Source organism: Gorilla gorilla, chromosome 1 (assembly GCF_029281585.2).
Source record: "Gorilla gorilla gorilla isolate KB3781 chromosome 1, NHGRI_mGorGor1-v2.1_pri, whole genome shotgun sequence".
NCBI lineage: Eukaryota > Metazoa > Chordata > Mammalia > Primates > Hominidae > Gorilla > Gorilla gorilla.
In genome coordinates, this window is record NC_073224.2 from 126,256,504 (window position 1) to 126,275,880 (window position 19,377).

At 41.8% G+C, this 19,377-nt stretch overlaps 2 protein-coding genes across 42 annotated transcripts in view; one reads left to right on the forward strand and one right to left on the reverse strand.

The window, feature by feature from the left end:
• The window catches only part of CAPZA1 (capping actin protein of muscle Z-line subunit alpha 1), a 50,304-nt gene extending 36,470 nt beyond the window's left edge, over positions 1 to 13,834 (reverse strand). The window contains exon 1 of the mRNA XM_031008427.3: positions 13,658 to 13,834. Within this exon, the coding sequence (XP_030864287.2) occupies positions 13,658 to 13,696 (39 nt within the window). The 5' untranslated portion in view covers positions 13,697 to 13,834. The remainder of the gene's footprint in view (positions 1 to 13,657) is intronic.
• ST7L (suppression of tumorigenicity 7 like) overlaps positions 13,426 to 19,377 on the forward strand; it is a 102,863-nt gene continuing 96,911 nt past the window's right edge. For 16 of the 41 annotated variants that reach the window (XR_008669515.1, XR_010131563.1, XR_008669516.2 and 13 more), the window contains exons 1-2: positions 14,423 to 14,639; positions 16,653 to 16,735. Coding sequence is in view for 26 of the 41 variants with exons in the window: in XM_019019432.2 (XP_018874977.1) it covers positions 14,435 to 14,639; positions 16,653 to 16,735 (288 nt within the window). In the remaining 15 variants the exon portion in view is untranslated. The other 25 variants (XM_055355000.2, XM_063699804.1, XM_063699791.1 and 22 more) reach the window with 13 other exon arrangements.

Consider the following 19,377-nt stretch of genomic DNA (forward strand, 5'->3'; position numbering starts at 1 on the left):
ACTGAAATTGGTATGTCAGAGAGATATCTGCACCCCCATGTTCATTTCAGCAGTGTTCACAATAATCAAGATACAAAAGTAACCTAAGTATCAATCAACTCAACAGATGAATGGATAAAGAAAATGTGTTATATACACACAATGGAATACTATACAGCTTTTAAAAAGAAGGAAATTCTGTCTTTTGCAACAACAAGGATGGACCTGAAAGATATATGCTAAGTGAAATAAGCCAGACACAGAAAGATGAATACTGTATGATCTCACTATAAGATATGCGGAATCTAAAAAAGCCTATGTCAGAGAAACAGAGAATAGAATGGTGGTTACCAGAGGCTGAGGGGTCAGGGAAGGGATGGGGAAAGGAAAGATATCAAAGATAGAAATTAGAGGGTATACAGTTACAGTGAGACTGGAAAAATAAGTTCTAGTGCTCTACTGCACTGCATGGTGACCACAGTTAGTAATAATGTATACAGTACTGGTTTCACTAAATAAAAGTTACTGTTATCTGTGTTTCTTAAAATTCCAAATAAACTAAATATTATTTTCCCAGCTGAGACCTGGAGATACACAGAATGTACTTAGAAATAATATTGTAGATGTATATAGTTTATCATTATCAGCAAGAGATAAGACTTGAAAACATAAAGATATATCTTAAATCAGAATCAACATTATAAAAAATAGATGCTGGCATTTCCAAATAATTTGCTTCACATTCACTCTTTCAAAAGTCATTTTAATAGTCTTTAGAAATTGTTTTCTCTATTAGTAGCCAATTATGAGTTTTATTAGACATAAGTAGGTAGGCAAGTCAGGCAAGTTAGTTTTAAGTAGAGCAATTTCACTTTAAAACATTCTACAAACTCTAGGGAATAATTGCTTTTCTGGTATGTCTTAAACACTTGACTATTTACTAGAGCAATTATGTATATCTCACAACACATGGAATGGCAAACTTTAGGCTTCTCTCTAAGGCCTCTTTTGAACTAGGATTTGACACCCCACCCCGCCTCCCTGCCCCACATCCCCGTCTTTGGCCTGCCTAGCCCAGTTTTAGCAAGAATCTGCCCACCCTTGATATCTGATCAAGTTCTTCATTCCCTACTTTCGATGTGTAAGTCTTTGAACTGCCTTCAGCATGAATCCCCCTACCCTCATGGTCTCCTCTTAATAATTTTCTCCCCAACTCTGCTTATTGGCTATACGTAAATACCCAGCTGTCTTTACTGTATTAGGAGTTGAGCCTGATTTTTCTCCCCTATTGTAATAGTCTTTTCTTTGGTTTGTTTTGAGATGTCACCCAGGATGGAGTACAGTGGCGTGATGTTGGCGCACTGCAACCTCCACCTCCCGGGTTCAAGCAATTCTCCTGCCTCAGCCTCCCAAACAGCTGGGATCATTATAGGTGCCCACCACCACGCTCTGCTAATTTTTGTATTTTCAATAGAGATGGGGTTTCACCATGTTGGCCAGGCTGGTCTTGAACTCCTGATCTCAGGTGATCCGCCCGCCTTGACTTCCCAAAGTGCTGGGATTACGGGCATGAGCCACCACACCTGGCCATAATAATTTTGAATAGTCTTCTTTACTGTTTTAACATGCATTAGAATAATTTTTACTTTAACTAGAGTTAAATTGTATTTCATACCACTTAGTAGTGTTTAAAAATGACACATTTAAGCATAACATTTACAACATATAGAAAAAAATTAAAATGAGTGAAAACATCCCATAAGCAACTTGTTTAGGAGCTTAAATGTGCTTAAAAAAATACCCACAAGGTTAAAAAATTAGGAAAAAGCCTCTTTGAACGTATTCTAGTCCAGAGGTTGCCCAAGAATAAATAAAATAAATTAGGGAAAAATGACCACACCAGGTACCTTGAGATTCACGTGTTAGCGAGCAATGATGTAGATGTCAAGTTTGAAAGGGTAAAGTTCGGCAGTGAGAACCCAGGCTAGATGGAAAAAGCAGCAGTGGGAAACAAGAACGGTTTTGCCTTTAAGATCTGGTATGTATCTGGCATGTTACGGCATTCTAACTTAAAGTATATCTTTTTACCAATTTTTTTTTTCCTCAAAATCACTGGGAGTCAGATACAGTTTCACATGCCAGCTTTACTGCTAAATTGCTTGGGTCTTAGTTTCTTCATTTGTGATTATAAAACCTACTCATATCTAGGACTGTTTTAAGAACCCATGAGGTAACATGAGACAGACTCCCATACAGCAGATACTTAATTTTCTTCCCTAAGCAAATACCTAGACATCACTGAATTCTGAGTTATGTTGTCTTTTAAAAAGTTCAGCTCTTTGTGTTTAACAATTTGTTCATTCACTCAAAACAAACCACAAAACAATTCATTTGGTCTCAGGCACTGAGGTGAATACTAAAGATAAAGACAAAGAGTAGGATTGTCAAAGAGGTAAGCCAACAAATTATCTTTTGCCTTAAATCAGTGGTTCTGGACCTTGGCTACACATTAGAATCACCTGGGAAGATTTAACTATATTGACATATGGGTTCCACCTGCAGAAATTCTGATGTAATAGTCTGGGGTAGGGCTTGGGCATCAGTTTAAAAGCTTCCTCAGGTGATTCTAACGTGCTGTCAGGGTTGACAGCCACTACCTTAAGCTAATATAAAGTGCAATTCATCCTGGTAGATACAAACAACATAAGACGAATATAACATACAGTAAGCACCTTAGCTTTCCAATCTCTGTATACTTTACCACTGTTAACAAAAAACAATTTATACAAATAATAGCCCTCAGTAAAGATGTGCCAGCATTTAAAAATAACTTTAATTCAGGCTGGGCACAGTGAGCTCATGCCTGTAATCCCAGCACTTTGGGAGGCCAAGGCAGGAGGACCGCTTGAGCCAAGGAGTTTCAGACCAGCGTGGGACACAATGATGTCTCGTCTCAAAAAATAAAAAATCCGGCTGGGTGCAGTGGCTCACGTCTATAATCCCAGCACTTTGGGAGGACGAGGTGGGTGCATCATGAGGTCAGGAGTTCAAGATCAGTCTGGCCAAGATGGTGAAACCCCGTCTCTACTAAAAATACAAAAAATTAGGCAGGTGTGGTGACAGGCGCCTGTAATCCCAGCTACTCGGGAGTCTGAGACAGGAGAATCGCTTGAACCCGGGGGACGGAGGTTGCAGTGAGCCGAGATGGCGCCACTGCACTCCAGCCTGGGCGAAAGAGTGAGACTCTCTAACAAAAATAAAAATAAATACAAATAAAAAATTAAAAAATAAAAAATAAAATAATTGCCAGGGCCGAGTGCCAAGTGCAGTGGCTCATACCTGTAATCCCAGGAGTTTGAGACCAGTCTGGGCAATATAGTGAGACTGTTTCTACAAAAAAAAACTTAAAAATTAGTTGCGTGCCTGCAGTCCTAGCTACTCAGTAGGAAGGCTGAGGTGGGAGGATCACTTGAGCCCAGGAGGCAGAGGTTGCGGTAAGCCAAGATCCCACCACTGAACTCCAGTCTTGGTGACAGAGTGAGACCCTGTCCCAAAAATAAAATAAAAACATTAAAAACAACTATAATTCTAAGCAGCAAAACTGCCAAAGCAGTAGTACAGATAACATAAGGCACAGAACTTAAGAGTAAGGAGTTGGATATTGAGCTGGGTTGGTGAAGGACAACTACAGAGAAAAGGAGAAGCTGGGCTCTGCAAAGTACTTTAGATAGGGTGGAAGGGAGGAAAGGGAGGGCACTATGAGTGAGGGAATAAGAACAAAAAAGGTAGTGGAAAAACACTCTCTTGTTTGGTAGAACAGAGGATTTGGAGATAATAAAAGAGAAGGATGAACTAAGGTAAGTCAGATAGCAGTAATGATGGTAATACCAAATCTGGCTTCATTCTGTATGTCACTGGCAATGGTCACTTGCTAAAGCTTTCTGAGGACAAAGCTCCATTAATAAAACTCTATCAGTAATACAGAAGTACTGGAGTCCTCAATATGGCCTCACAAAACTTGGAAATCAGACTGCCCTATGAGAGTTAACAATGAAATCAAGACAGATGCTATCCAAGCAAGATTCATGCATTCAACAAATATCAGAAGACCCACTATGTTTTAGGCAATGGTGACTCACTAGCATACTGTCCTCATGGAGTTTACATTCTAGTGGGTAAAGACAATAGAGAAGATTAAGTAAAATACGACCTGGCAAGTGATAAATGCTAAGGAGAAAAAACAAGGCAAAGAAAAGGGACAAGAAATGTTAGGATTTGGAACTGGACAGAATAACCAGAGAAAGCTTCACTAAGGAGGTGACTTCTGGTTAAGTATCTGAAATGAGGGATACAGAAGGAAAAGAACTCCAGAGAAAAGAACAAATGCAGAGATTATTCAGTGAGAATATGTGATTGGAACAAAGACCAGAAGAAGAACATGTAGGAGATAGAGTCAGAGATAAATGGCAAAGACGTAACATCCCAGAACATAGGGACTTAGAAAAAGATGGGAAGACACCGGAGGGCTTTGAGCAGAAAAGTGAAATGTTCTGACCTACATTTTAACCAGATCACTCTGGATGCTTCATCGAGGACAGACTGCTGGGCAGGAGCAACAGCAGAAGCAGGGAAACCATAAAAAATAGTATTTTAATAATCTAGAGGTCACAATGGCTTCTTCCAGAGTGGTTAGAATAAGGGTGTGGTAAGAAATAGTCAAATTCTGGGTTTATTTTAAAGACAGAGCCTACAGGATTTACCAGTGGACAACAAATGGATTGTGAGAGAAATAGTAGTCAAAGATAACACTAATGTTTTTGACCTGAGCAACTAAAGAATGGAAGTGTCATTAACCAAGGGCGGGCAGACTGTAGGAGAAGCTGCAGTATGCAAATTTTTGACACATAACCAGTCCTGCAAAACTCCCCTGCTAGTAATGTGATAACAAATGAACCTATCTAGAGGAAAAATGTCCAATGCTGTTATACAAAGACCTGACTTGGTTTTGGTGTTGGGTACATATGCCTATTATGAAACAAAATGCCATCAATACTTTGGACTATCTAGTTAACTTCCTTTGTTCTAATTCTATGCTCCATTAAAACATTCTAACTTGATTTCCCATGTTCCTGACCTATCTGAAAAAAAGAACTTAGTTCCTTCTATATGTATTAAATTGTTATTCCAGTTTTATACATTAGTTTCATAAGCCTAGCTAAAATGAGTTTATCCCTGAGAGAGACCTGGGTTTAGTATCCTGATCAATCAAGCTTCTGAGCTAAATAAGCAGAGGACTAAGATTTGAACCACAGCAAGTTCACTAAGATAATGGTTCTCAAGTATTCCAATAATTATTGGGAGGCTTATTACAAATAATTCCTGACAACTGGTTCCAAAAAATTCTGATTCAATATACCTAGGATGGAACTCAGAAATCTGTTTTTGAAGGAAACACAGATTCTACCGTAGGCAAGGATGTTCTAAGATACTGTCATACTGTAAAGTTTCTCCTTGGCCTTGTTACGGGGACTTTAATGATCTTTAAATTTCTAGAGCCATGTTTTTCAACACCTGTTTAATAACACAGCATAAATACTAGAATTCTTCACGGCATACTTAAGCTCAAAGAGCACTAAGCAACTTTTTTTTTTTGAGACAGAGTTTCACTCTTGTTGCCCAGGCTGGAGTGCAATGGCGCAATCTTGGCTCACTGCAACCTCCGTCTCCTGGGTTCAAGCTATTCTCCTGTCTCAGCCTACTGAGTAGCTGGGATTACAAGCATGCGCCATCACGCCCAGCTAATTTTGTATTTTTAGTAGAGACGGGGTTTCTGCATGTTGGTCAGGCTGGTCTCGAACTCCTAGCCTCAGGTGACCCGCCCGCCTCAGGCTCCCAAAGTCCCAAAGTGCTGGGATTACAGGCGTGAACCACTACGCCTGGCCCTTCCTTTTTTTTTTTTTTTTTTTGAGACAGAGTCTCGCACTGTCGGCCAGGCCAGGCTGGAGTGCAATGGCATGATCTCGGCTCACTGCAACCTCCTACTCTCAGGTTCAAGTGATTCTCCCAAGTAGCTGGGACTACAGGCGTGTGCCACTATGCTGGGCTAATTTTTGTATTTTCTCTAGAGATGGGGTTTCACTATGTTGCTCAGGCTGATCTTGAACTCCTGGGTTCAAGCAATCCGCCTGCCTCGGCCTCCCAAAGTGCTGGGATTACAAGTGTGAACCACCGCACCTGGCCATTCAGCAACAATTATAATGCAATCAGGACCACAGAACACCAATGTTTCAGTGTCTATAAAGGCATCCAGGTTACTACATGATTAACTTGGTTGCTGTTTAGGACTATGTCATTATTTCATCAAAACTGCTTACTATCTTACTATCTACTTAAAGGAATCAAAATGGGTAAGAGCATAGGCTCTGACAGCAGACAACAGCATTGTATCCACTCTGCCATTTATTAGTTCTGGACACTTGGGTCATATATTTTAACCTCAAATGTGCCTGTGCCTCAGTTTACTCTACTGTAAAATGGGCATAAGTATCTGTCCTATAAGGATGTTGTGAGATAAATACATGGTTAATACATAGTTAGCACAAAATAAGCACTTAAATGTTACCCAGATGTAAAACAAAGAATCCACAAAGCAAAGTTCTCTTACCACCTTCCTTTGCTACAGTCTGCCATTATGCTGTTTTCTTGTTTAAACAGTATGTTATACCATGACTACACTCAACAGAGTTCGATCAATGTTCCATTTCACTGACACTGTCTTAACAATCTGTATGTGCAGTTGTACCAAAGATAAATTTTACACACTGCTCAAAATTTTGTAATAGATTATAGCTGTGAAGAATTTATGATAAACCAGGAAGGATGTATAAAGAAAGGAGAGGCCTGAGGCAGAGAGATAATTAAAAATGTTGTTAAAAATAATTCAAGCATAAAAAAAGGTCCTGAGTGAAAATAATGGTAGATGGAATGTGGACAGGTTAGAGATATTATTAAATGAAAAGTGTGTTTGGATATGCATAGAATTAGAAAAGATACAAGAGGAATTGGTAATATTGGCTACTTGTCAGGGAAACTGGGTGGGTGGAAGACAGGGGCAGGGGGCGACTTTTTACTCGTGCCCTGTCCCACCATTTTAATTTTTTTTTTTTTTTTGGTAGAGACCGGGATCTCACTATGTTGCCCAGGCTAGTCTCAAACTTCTGAGCTCAAGTGATCGTCCCGGCTTAGCCTCCCAAAGTATTGGGATTACACGTGTGACCCAACAAACAGAGCAAATTTTAATTTTAAGCCTGTTATTATAGTTCCTATATACCTACAATTTTTAAATTAATGGAAATGGCTTTCAGGGCAAGGGTCACCATGGCAGCCACCTTGGTTAGGCTTGGGCTCTTGTCTGTCAAGCAGGTTCAGGTTCAATTCTACCCCTTTGAGAAGTAGAGATGATGAGGACCTTCCTCTAGATGATGAGTAATGAGAAGGTCCACTCCACCAATCTCAACTGCTCAGCTATTGTGGACATGAGGTGGACATGCAGCATAATGACTTCGAGCCCTGTGTGGACATGCTGTTCAGAGATGCTGTGTGGTCATCGCCTCATTATGTGCTGCACCCATCTCACCACTCTGGAAATGCTCACTGCCTTTGTCTCCCACACTGAGGCCAGAGATGTGGCAAGGAGCCAAGAATGTGCTGGTACTGGACAATGACAGTGCCAAAAAGACCAACAAGCTGATGTTAGACTGGACTAGAACACTTATCTAAAAAGAGGTTTACTTAATCATTCAAATCACTATCTGGAGGGCCACAGAGTAAGGCCCTCTAAATGCTTGGCAAGACCAAGATATCATAATTAGGAAGCTTACTTATGGGGGTGGGAAGCTGAAAGTCCTCTGAACACAATGTTTCTGGGTCAAGGCAAGATTAGGGGGGTGTCTGGATGAACCTGAATTTATTTTACTTTCTTATGTCAATCACTGCTTATCCCTTCCAGTATGACTTCTCCCAGTGCTCACTCGAGGTACCTCTTCACTCTTATTTACCAAATCCAGTTGGAAAGAATACTGTCAGAGTGAGTGCTGTTTTCTCCGTCCTAATCTTTCTATCTCAGTAGCATTTGCCACTCTTAATTCATTCATGCCTTGGAAACTTTTTCCCTCTTGGGTCCTTTTTCTTTAAAACACACACCTGGGTGTGTGTTTTAATCTGATCGCTAAAGGAGAGTACTTCCAGCTGGTGAAGGAAATACTTTCATTAGGGGCTTTGCAAGGCTCCAAGTATATATATACACCATCATTTTGGTAACCATAAGGCTTTGCAGTTTATGGGATCTATTAGGAAGATGCTCCCAGAGGGGTCAAATGTTCCCAGCAGTGGCATGGCAGAGCACCAATGATGGCAGATGCTCAGATAGAAGGAATGCACAGAGGCAACCAAACTGTGGACATACTCTTGAACAGAAGAAACACCTAGAGACTAACAGAAATAATTGTAGGGGAAGGGGTGTTTTATAGGAGATGAAGGGGTGTGAACTGGAGAGATATGAGAATTAATGAAGTTGTGTTCTCTTTCATACCAATAGGCTGTGCATACACTGTGTGCTTGGCACTATGCTAGGCACTAGATAAAGAGACATGGTTTCAATCATCAAGGAACTCAGTCTTGTAATCAGGGCAAATGTAGGAAAGCAGACAATGAATAGAACCTCCCAGAACATTTTTGTGTTTCAATTTTTAAAGTAGAGATTTTTCATTAGAGTTTGAAATAGTTAATTAAATTTTCTTGGGCTGGTTTGATCCAATTCCTCCCTACTTCTCTATTTTAGATGGAAATTGAGGCCCACCCATAGAGGTTAAGTGATGTTTCCAAAATCAGTGACAAGGTGGCTAGAAGCACGACAGGGAAAGGCCAAATCTAACACTCACAATCACTCTTTTCCATTACATCATAATACCTCTTTTTTTTTTTTTTTTTTGATGGGGTTTTGCTCTGTCGCCCAGGCTGGAGTGCAATGGCGCGATCTCGGCTCACTGCAACCTCCGCCTCCCGGGTTCAAGCTATTCTCCTGCCTCAGCCTCCTGAGTAGCTGGGATTACAGACATGCGCCACCACACCTGGCTAATTTTGTATTTTTAATAGAGACAGGGTTTCACCGTGCTGGTCAGGCTGGTCTCTAACTCCTGACCTCAGATGATCTGACCGCCTTGGCCTCCCAAAGTACTGGGATTACAAGCGTGAGCCATCATGCCCGGCCCATAATACCTCATTTATAATCCACTAAATGGATGTCTCTACTCTGGTTTTTCATTCATACCTATATGGAAAAGAAAAGTATAGTGAAAAAAGCATGGCTACATAATCAGAAAAACCTGGAATCTGAATTTTCTGACAAATTTACACTACTTTGTTTAGCATTAAGCCCGGTCGTAATAAAATAGCTAAGTGTTCTGGAAGAAATTATGATAAATCAGTACTACTAACAAAAGACTGGACATGTGAGTTTGCACCTGCTTATTAGGCTTTATGCTCCTGTCCTAGGATTTCTTTTTCTTTTTCTTTTTTTTTTTTTTTTTTTGAGATGGAGTCTTGCTCTGTCACCCAGGCTGGAGTGCAGTGGCACAATCTCGGCTCACTGCAAGCTGTGCCTCCCAGGTTCACACCATTCTCCTGCCTCAGCCTCCCGATTAGCTGGGACTACAGGCACCTGCCACCACGCCTGGCTAATTTTTTTGTATTTTTAGTAGAGACGGTGTTTCACCATGTTAGCCAGGATGGTCTCGATCTCCTGACCTCATGATCCACCCGCCTCGGCCTCCCAAAGTGCTGGGATTACAGGCGTGAACCACCGCACCCGGCCTTTCTTTTCTTTTTTTTTTTTTTTTTTGAGACGGAGTTTCGCTCCTGTTGCCCAGGCTGGAGTGCAATGGCGTGATCTCAGCTCACCACAACCTCCGCCTCCCAGGTTCCAGCGATTCTCCTGCCTCAGCCTACTGAGTAGCTGGGATTACAGGCATGTGCCACTGCGCCCAGCTAATTTTTGTATTTTTAGTAGAGATGGGGTTTCTCCATGTTGGTCAGGCTGGTCTCAAACTCCCGACCTCAGATGATGCACCTGCCTCGGCCTCCCAGAGTGTTGGGGTCACAGGCGTGAGCCACTGGGCCCGGCCTGTCCTAGGATGTCTTAACAGATTATATGAATACCTCTCAGCAAAACTAACTGAAAAGTGAAGATGGAAGAATGACAGTTTTAATACTAATTGATGACTTGTTAGAAAACAGCCACACCAAACAATCTTTAGGGCTTGCTTTATCCTACAATGGTAACTAGTAAATTAAGGAGGTAATACATAATTAAGGATCCAGTTTAAAAGCATAAATATTTGGCAGGTGCTGTGGCTCACGCCTGCAATCTCGGCACTTTGGGAGGCCAAGGCAGGCAGATCACAAGGTCAGGAGTTTGAGACTAGCCTGACCAACATATTGAAACCCTGTCTCTACTAAAAATACAAAAAATTAGCCGGGTGTGGTGGCAGGTGCCTGTAATCCCAGCTACTTGGGATGCTGAGGCAGGAGAATCACTTGAACCCAGGAGGTGGAGGTTGCAGTGAGCCGAGATCGTACCATTGCACTCCAGCCCGCTGGGAGACCGTGCAAGACTCCGTTTCAAAAAAAAAAAAAGTATAAAATATTTTTCATGTGCTCTAACAAAGCCCTCATATTTCATCTATTTACAACATTTTCTACAGCTCTACTAAATAATTTTGATAAACTTGTTCCTCAAAAATGCCTTAACACCACTACCATTGTCTAAACTGAAAGCATGTAGTTTTTCTTAATACTGAAAACTTTATCTTATTACTGAAAGCATTGTCTAAACTAAAAGCATAACTTCTCAATTACCAAACTTTTGAAATTGTACACAAATATTCCACTAGTTAGGCTGAAGGGAAAAAATATGCTAGTCACACTTTTTTCCAGCCCCCCAAAATTCTCTTTGCTTTTATGTTTTACAAATGTTGAATGAAATAAAGGAAATAGACAATGAAAAGAACCCAAAGAAGTAATTCATCTCATATTTCAGGATTCCTAATTATAGTATCTTGGTCTTGCTAAGCATGTAACTAAAGAGCTCAAGTTCATTCTCAGAAACTGTGAACTCAAAGCTACAACTAAAAGATTTATTTCTAAAAGTTATTACACTTTCAACTTCCTGTTTTATTTAGACAGCTCATCATGACCATTTCAGGTAACAAAACCCAACTTCCTCTTTATAAAGTGATTAAAAAAACTTCAGCAGTTATGAGAATAGATGATTTTACTAGCTTTTACATAAATATTTACAAGGAAATTAAGAGTCCATTATCACCAAATTTTCTAAAGGTTCACTGCCTTTAGAAAATGTAACAAAGATAAAAAACAATATTAAAATATACTTGGCAACAAAAAAAGTATGCTAGAAGAGGAAACTGGTCACAGATCTGCTATTAAAAAAAACAAGACTGGCTGGGCTCGGTGGCTCACGCCTGTAATCCCAGCACTTTGGGAGGCCAAGGCGGGCAGATCATGAGGTCAGGAGTTCGAGACCAGCCTGGCCAACATAGTGAAACCCCGTCTCTACTAAAAGTACAAAAAATTAGCCAGGCGTGGTGGCGGGCGCCTGTAATCCTAGCTACTCGAGAGGCTGAGGCAGGAGAATCGCTTGAACCAGAGAGGCAGAGGTTGCAGCGAGCGGAGATCGCACCACTGCACACCACCCCGGGTGACAGAGCGAGACTCCATCTCAAAAAAAAAAAAAAAAAAAAAACACAACCCAAGACATTAATGTTATTAATTAAAACACTGCCAGTATCTAAAGGCATCTTAATTGGCATTTTAAAATATATATTTTCCCAAGTTTAATTAAAGACATTCTAACCTGGTATCAAAGACAAAAATCCAACAACACTGGTCAATGTGTATCAGGTAGGCACAATAAACTTAAAAGTTTATTATTTAAATTATTTGTGAAATTTTGGCCGGCCGCGGTGGCTTACGCCTGTAATCCCAGCACTTTAAGTGGCGGAGACGGATGGATCGTTTGAGCCCAAGAGTTTGAGACCGGCCTGGGCAACAAGACGAAACCCACTCTCTACAAGAAATACAAAAATTTGCTGGACTTGGTGGCGGGTGCCTGTAATCCCAGCTACTCGGGAAGCTGAGGCAGGAGAATAATTTGAACCGGGGAGGCGGAAGTTGCAGTGAGCCGAGCAAGACTCCGTCTCAAAAAAAAAAATTGTTTAGTTGTATTGGAACAGGATTTTTGCTTAATTTTATTTGAATAGTAACTATTTGCCTTATAACAATTTATTATAGATCGATTTCCAGCATAGGCTTATACATAAATGTTTTTGTCCTAAATCTTAAACATGTATGAAGATCAGTTTCCAAATAAGAGAAAATCTAACGCTGTTGTCAATGGCTTGTTAAACATTTCAAAATGGCATACCATATCTACATATATCAAGTTATTCCGTACAGAGGACTTATGGATCATAACAGTCCCCTTCCCATCCCAACTTCTTATTGAAAAAAACACCCAGGTAGATTTACAGAGCACTCAAGGGGACACATTTTCTAATAGCCACAGTGGGAGACAAATGTCATAATTCTTGTCCAATAAGTTGCCTTGTGAAGTCATTCTAAGTTCTACGTGCCCTAAAACCATGTACTTACTGAAAAGCCTGACAAACTGTTATGAAACTGTGCAACTGTCAGAAGAAAAGTTATTCCACCTTAGAATGTGCTCTTGTATTTAAGACCCTTTTCAAGAAATGAGTATACAAACTGCACACTGACAAATTCAACTAATCAAAGACTCCACAGTGGAGCATCAAAGAAGGCAGGATGCTTTGTTCAGTCTTGAACGTGTTAACATAAGGTTTATTATGTGTTACAGAAAACCTTTCTGGAGGTTAAGAAAATCCATCAGATTTGTTAACAAGAAACAAAATTTTCAAAAATTATCGTTAAAAGGATGTGTCTGTAGGGAAAGACTGGTGTTCAAATTCTGAAGCAAATGCCCTGAGGCTCACAGATTATAGCGAATCAGACAGGCGACAGTACAGGAGAAAAGTAGTGCATGTGTAGTGAGATGGACAACATTTGGGACCTCTCCCTGTCGAAGAGTCGTGACAGCAAAATCACTTCCTGAGGAAGGAGGAGCAAAAGGGAAGTTAAGAGGCCATCCTGACCAGGAAGTGACTCGCCCTAAACTAACCCCAATTATATCTACAAATGGGGGGGATGGGGTGAACCCCAACTGCTAAAGGCGGTAAAATAACTGCTTTTTGATATGTCGCAACATAACCACCACCCTCTCGCAAAATTACAGAAAAAAGTCCACAGTCACGATCCAATAAAGGAAACGTCTGTTCCCTTGCAGGGAGGCCCCTGGGCTGTGCCTCAGGCCTGAGAGGAAAGGAGAGTCGAGGAACGAGGAACTGGGGCCACCGTGAGGCAGAGGAAAGCCCCGTAAGAGGGAAGCGTCCCGACTGCGGAGAGCGTATGTCAGCATGGACCAACAAGCTTCTTTTTCCTGGGGACACTGCCAGGCTCCCAACGCAGCCGGGCCGGGCCCCAGTTCCCTGTCGGGGGAGGAGGTAAGAGAGAGAGGCGGACCCCTTACCTTCTCCTCATCCGACACACGATCATCGAAGTCGGCCATCTTGGGCTGTTCTGGCCCAGCCCGGCTACGGGCGCGAGGCAGGCCGGGAAGAAAGCCGAGTGATGGAATCACCGCGGCGGCCGTCGGAAGGACCCGCCCGGAAACGCCGACCAAGAGGGCCCCATGTCAGTTATGCGCGGGAGTGACGTCTCCTAACGCCAGCGCCCGCGCCCGCGCCCCAGGAAGTAGGGTTTGCCTTAGGTGATTTGAAGTCTAATATCTTTCCCAATGAGTTACACTCATTTCCCATCCATCTAATGGGCGCTGGCAGCGTGTTTCGATTATTCTTGGCTTCTGGCCTCCATCCGACCAAATAGCTGTTGCTACTCCTACAAGTTTTTCTGGTGCCCGTTATCTCCACGACAGCCGAATCCAAAGCTCTAAGAGCTGCTCGGCAGCTGGAACGATCGGTGGCTTTTCCAACCCCGGGGCGGGGAGGGGGTGTGAAAGGTGACCCTCATTTCGTTTGGAAGCGGTAACACTTCACTTCGGGGTCACATCTCAGTCCAGTTCCTCCAGAACAGGCGCTGCTGTCCGCCCCTTCCCTGCCCCACGAAGGAATAGGTAGCCCCAATCTTGAGACACGCTCCTCCGCCTTCGAAATCTTCTCGGTCCCGGTTCCCCAGGACTCAGCCTTCACAGAGGCCAACTTCAGGTCCGCCACTATCCCAGGATTCCCGACTCCCGGTTTCCTGTCCTTCTCCCCTCCCAGCTCCTGGCGCCTGCGATAGCGGCAAGATGGCGGACCGTGGCGGCGTGGGTGAAGCCGCGGCTGTTGGAGCGTCTCCTGCATCTGTCCCTGGCCTAAACCCGACGCTAGGCTGGAGGGAGCGACTGCGGGCCGGGCTGGCGGGGACTGGGGCCTCGTTGTGGTTCGTGGCGGGGCTGGTGCTGCTTTACGCTCTGAGGATCCCTTTGAGGCTGTGTGAGAATTTGGCAGCGGGTGAGAGGACCAGACCTCCTGGGGCAGGGCGGGGGGCCAGGAGAGATGTCGGGGGCAAGAGCCAAAGGGCAAGAGATTCTCGGTAGTCCTAGAGGGCCTCTGAGGAGTCGATGATGAGCGATCAAGTGGGTTCTTTTTCTTTTGGGCTGCAACCTTGCAGTTGATTGTCAAGCCTGCTGCCGTTACCGGCTCCTCCGTAGAACTCTTAAGGTCCGCCCTCTCTCTTATGTCCTCGTTTTTTCGTGGAAAAGCCACCTGACAAGCTATAAGCTTCAGGTATTAGGACAGAAGAGTGTCTCAGATTAGGATACGTAATTTATATTGGCTCCCCCACCTCTGGTAGGATCCCTTAAAAGTCACTACTTTGAGTCTCCCGCTGCCCAGCTGAAAGAACTCATATCCAGGCAACAAAGATGAGCACATCTGTAATTTAAAGATTTTAGAGAAAGAAAATGGCATGATTTTAATTGACGATTCTCTTGTTTTAAAATAGTTCTGTTAAGAAATCGTTTTCGTGATACTTTTGTCTGTTCTTCTAGGCTTATCTTGAGTAATAAAATAGTACAGGAAGTGAGAGAGCGCCACAAACAACAGTGGGTTTGCTAGTTCTTTCGACGTCTGTAGAACACTTGCTACGTAGTCTGTGCTGACAATACGAACACATGTAAGAAGTGATGATCCTGATGGATTCTCATATACTGTGCTATTCTTTAGCTGTAGACAGGATGAAGTGTTTAGGGCCCAGGTCCCCTTACCATGTGATTATATTTCACTCAAGATCTGAGCAGCAACCTCAGAACAAGATATAAGTATTTCCGTTACATGATTCAGTATAGTGGTTGATTTTTGTGTAGCAAAAGGCAGCAAATGTCCCCTTTCCTGTTCAGAGATGACATGAAAGACTGTGAGTTAATGTTCGGAAATATTTTGGTTTTTTTGGAGGATAGGTATCAAGTTCAAATATAACTAGCACACTAAAATAAGCTAAACTGAAGAGCTAATTTGGCATCTCTGTAACAGTTGAATGAAGTGCTTAACGGTGGTTTCTATGCACAGTGTTACTGATTGACTTGTCATTTATTTTTCTACGTTAACCATATGCAACATTTAGATGAGAATAGTTGATTACTATAGATTTTTCTTTTTTACGTTTCTTTTGTGTGTGTGTGTGTGTGAGAGAGAGAGAGAGAGAGAGAGAGAGACAGACAGAGTCTCCCTTTGTCACCCAGGCTGAAGTGTAGTGGCAAGATCACTGCAGCCTTGAACTCTTCTGCTCAAGCGATCCTCTGGCCTCAGCCTCCCAAGTAGCTGGGACTACAGGCGTGCACCACCACGACTGGCTGAGTTTTAAATTTTGCGTAGAGACTGGGTCTATTTTATTTGCCCAGGCTGGTCTTGAACTTCTGGCTACCAGTGATCCTCCTGCCTTGGCCTCCCAAAACTCTGAGATTATGGGAGTGAGCCATCCTACCTGGCCAGATTTTTATTTCTTCCTAAAACCCACAGTACTTATGAGATAATTATTTGAAGTGAAAAATCTGCTCCAGGATTTCAGTAACTCAGGGAGATTTCTGTTTGTTGCTTTTCTCTTTGAGCCATTTTGCCTCTCTAGCTGATATACCAAATACATATGCTGTTTCCTTCCCTCTAATTTGAGACAGTGGTTTTGTATCCTACCAGAATAAATATGGAGTAGTTTTGAACCTCCTTTGTAAAAGCATATTTGTTTATCTTTTTATTCTTAGACTTGCAAAAGTTCTTATCTAAATTATGACTTATAAGTGCTTTAGTTTTATTCTCAAAAGCAAGCTGAATTACCTCATTTTGATTTGTTGCAAATAGTGATAAGCCATTATGTATAATATATATACAAATTAAAACTTTTTCAAGTGAATTTCACACTAGATATTAATACTACTTAAGTCCCACCACTCATAAAGATACTTGCATATTTGTAACCTAAGTACTTTAAATTTGCATTTTTTTAAACTTTGATTCTTGTTCTTTTGACAGTGACTGTATTTTTAAATTCATTGACACCCAAATTCTATGTGGCACTTACAGGGACCTCTTCATTGATATCAGGACTAATATTTGTAAGTAGTTTCCATTTCCTTCCTTCATGTTTTGGTGTTTATCTAAAGATATTTTTTTTTTTTCTTTTTTGAGACAGAGTCTTGCTCTGTCGCCCAGGCTGGAGTGCAGTGGCATGATCTCGGCTCACTGCAACTTCCGCCTCCCAGGTTCCAGCAATTCTTCTTTCTCAGCCTCCCGAGTAGCTGGGATTACAGGTGCCGGCCACCATGCCCGGATAATTTTTGTATTTTTAGTAGAGATGGCGTTTCACCATACTGGTCAGGCTGGTCTCCAACTCCTGACCTCAGGTGATCCGCCTGCCTTGGCCTCCCAAAGTGCTGGGATTACAGGTGTGAGGCACTGCCCTGGCCTAAAGATCCTTTATATGGTTATAATAATTATAAATTATTATTACCTATGGATCAGCATTTCCAAAATGTATTCAGCATTTGAAAAGAGTTACCTATTCAAACAAGTTTGGGGAACACTGCATCTTCCAATCTACTTTTAAGAGATTGACAGTATTTATTTACATATTAAAGGCTTATTGTAAACTGTAGTCAGGGAGGGCTTGGGGTGTGTTGGAAGTTAAATGCCTGCAGAGCCCAAGTTGGTAACAAAAATGAGTGAAATGGATAGAGTTTAATAATTAAATTCTTATTTCTTTGAGGACTGGGTAGCCTGGACAGTGCATGCCCCTTCTAAAAGAGGCTAAAGCTAATTGTTGCCATATAGACTTGGAACTAGTATTACCAGGTTTTTCAGTTTTTCAAATGATTTAAAGAGAACCCAGACAGCCTGGACGTGGTGGCTAACACCTATAATCCCAGCACTTTGGGAGCCTGAAGCAGGCGGATCACTTGAGGCCAGGAGTTCAAGAACAGCCTGGCCAACATGATGAAACTCCGTCTACTAAAATACAAAAAATAACTGGGTATGGTGGTATGTGCCTGTAGTCCCAGCTACTCGGAAGGCTGAGGCATAAGAATCTCTTGAACTTGGGAGGTGGAGGTTACAGTGAACCAAGATCTTGCCACTGCACTCCAGCCTGGGCGACAGAGAGAAACCCTTTCTCAAAAATGAATGAATAAATAAATAGAACCTGGATATACAGTTTTTATATAAAATTTGCCCATTAAAAAAAAATTGAGATGGAGTCTCACTACGTTACCCAGGCCAGAGTACAGTCGCTATTCACAGGCACCATTATAGCACACTGTGGCCTTAACTCCTGGGCTCAAGCCATCCTCCCATCTCAGCCTCCCTAGTAGCTGGGATTACAGGCATGTGCCACCATGTCTGACTATAGCATTTTAATATTGGCAACATTGGGAAGACTAAAATTTATGTGTCATGAATTCAACTTACAGTTTTTTCAAGCCCCAGTTTCCTCATCTGTTAACTGGCAGTTAATAGCATGAACTTTATAGGATTATGAAGAGTAAATCAGATAATGTTGTAAGTTTATAACATGGTAGCTGGTTCAGAATGTACACTTAATGAATTTTGGCCATTATTCTGAGAATTCTCACAATTAAGAAACCTGTTTGGCCTGATACAGTGGTTCATACCTGTAATCCTAGCACTTTGGGAGACCGAGATGGGGTGATAGAGTTCGAGACCAGCCTGGGAAACATGGAAAAACCCTGTCTCTTCAAAAAAATACAAAAATTAGGTGTGTGTGGCATGCACCTATAGTCCCAGCTACTGGAGAGGCCAAGGTGGGAGGATCACTTGAACCCTGGAGGGAGAGGTTACAGTGAGCCAAGATGGTGCCACTGCACTTTAACCTGGGTGACAGAGCAAGACTCTGTTTCAAAAAACAAAAACAACAAAACTGTTTAACTTTAATTCAACTTTTCCTCGAAGAAGATATTTTTAATTTAAAAAAATTAAAATTTTTTTATAATTCACGTTAACATCCCTAGGATGTCATGTTTACTAGTGTACACTTTGGAACAATACTGCTGCAGATAAAAATCTTCAGAAGTTTTATGCCACGCATAGCCAATAAATTTTTCTCTTCCCTTTAAATTTTTATTTATTTTTTGTAGAGACAGAGTCTCACTGTGTTGTTCAGGGTGGTCTCAGACACTTGGGCATAAACGATCCATTCTCCTCGGCCTCCCAAAGTGCTAAGGTTCCAGGCGTGAACCACCATGCCCAGCCTGTTCTTTTTTTTATCTCTAGGTGGTGCTCTCCAGCTGTAGTAGAAATAGCATTTGTATTGGATCTATTTTTTTAAATAGGGAATAAATACAGACCATTTTGTTAAAGTGAAATGCCAAACAAGAACAAGATTTTTCTCTTGGCTAAAAAAATAGAAGCTATTGAGGAATTCAGGATTAAAACTACATGTTAATATAAGCCTCATAATTTAACATAAGCATATTTTAGCATATTTAGTCCATAGCATACAAAAGTCTAAGTAAAGACAATAAACTGTCTTTAAGCCAGGCACGGTGGCTTACACCTGTAATCCCAACACTTTGAGAGGATGGAGTGGGAGAATCCCTTAATGCCAGAAGTTTGAGACCAGCCTGGGCAACAACAAGACCCTGTCTCTATTTAATATGGTTTTTGTTTGTTTGTTTGTTTTAAAGAAACTATCAATATTAAACAGCTGATATAGTGGAAAAAGCTCTGGTTTGGGAACCAGAAG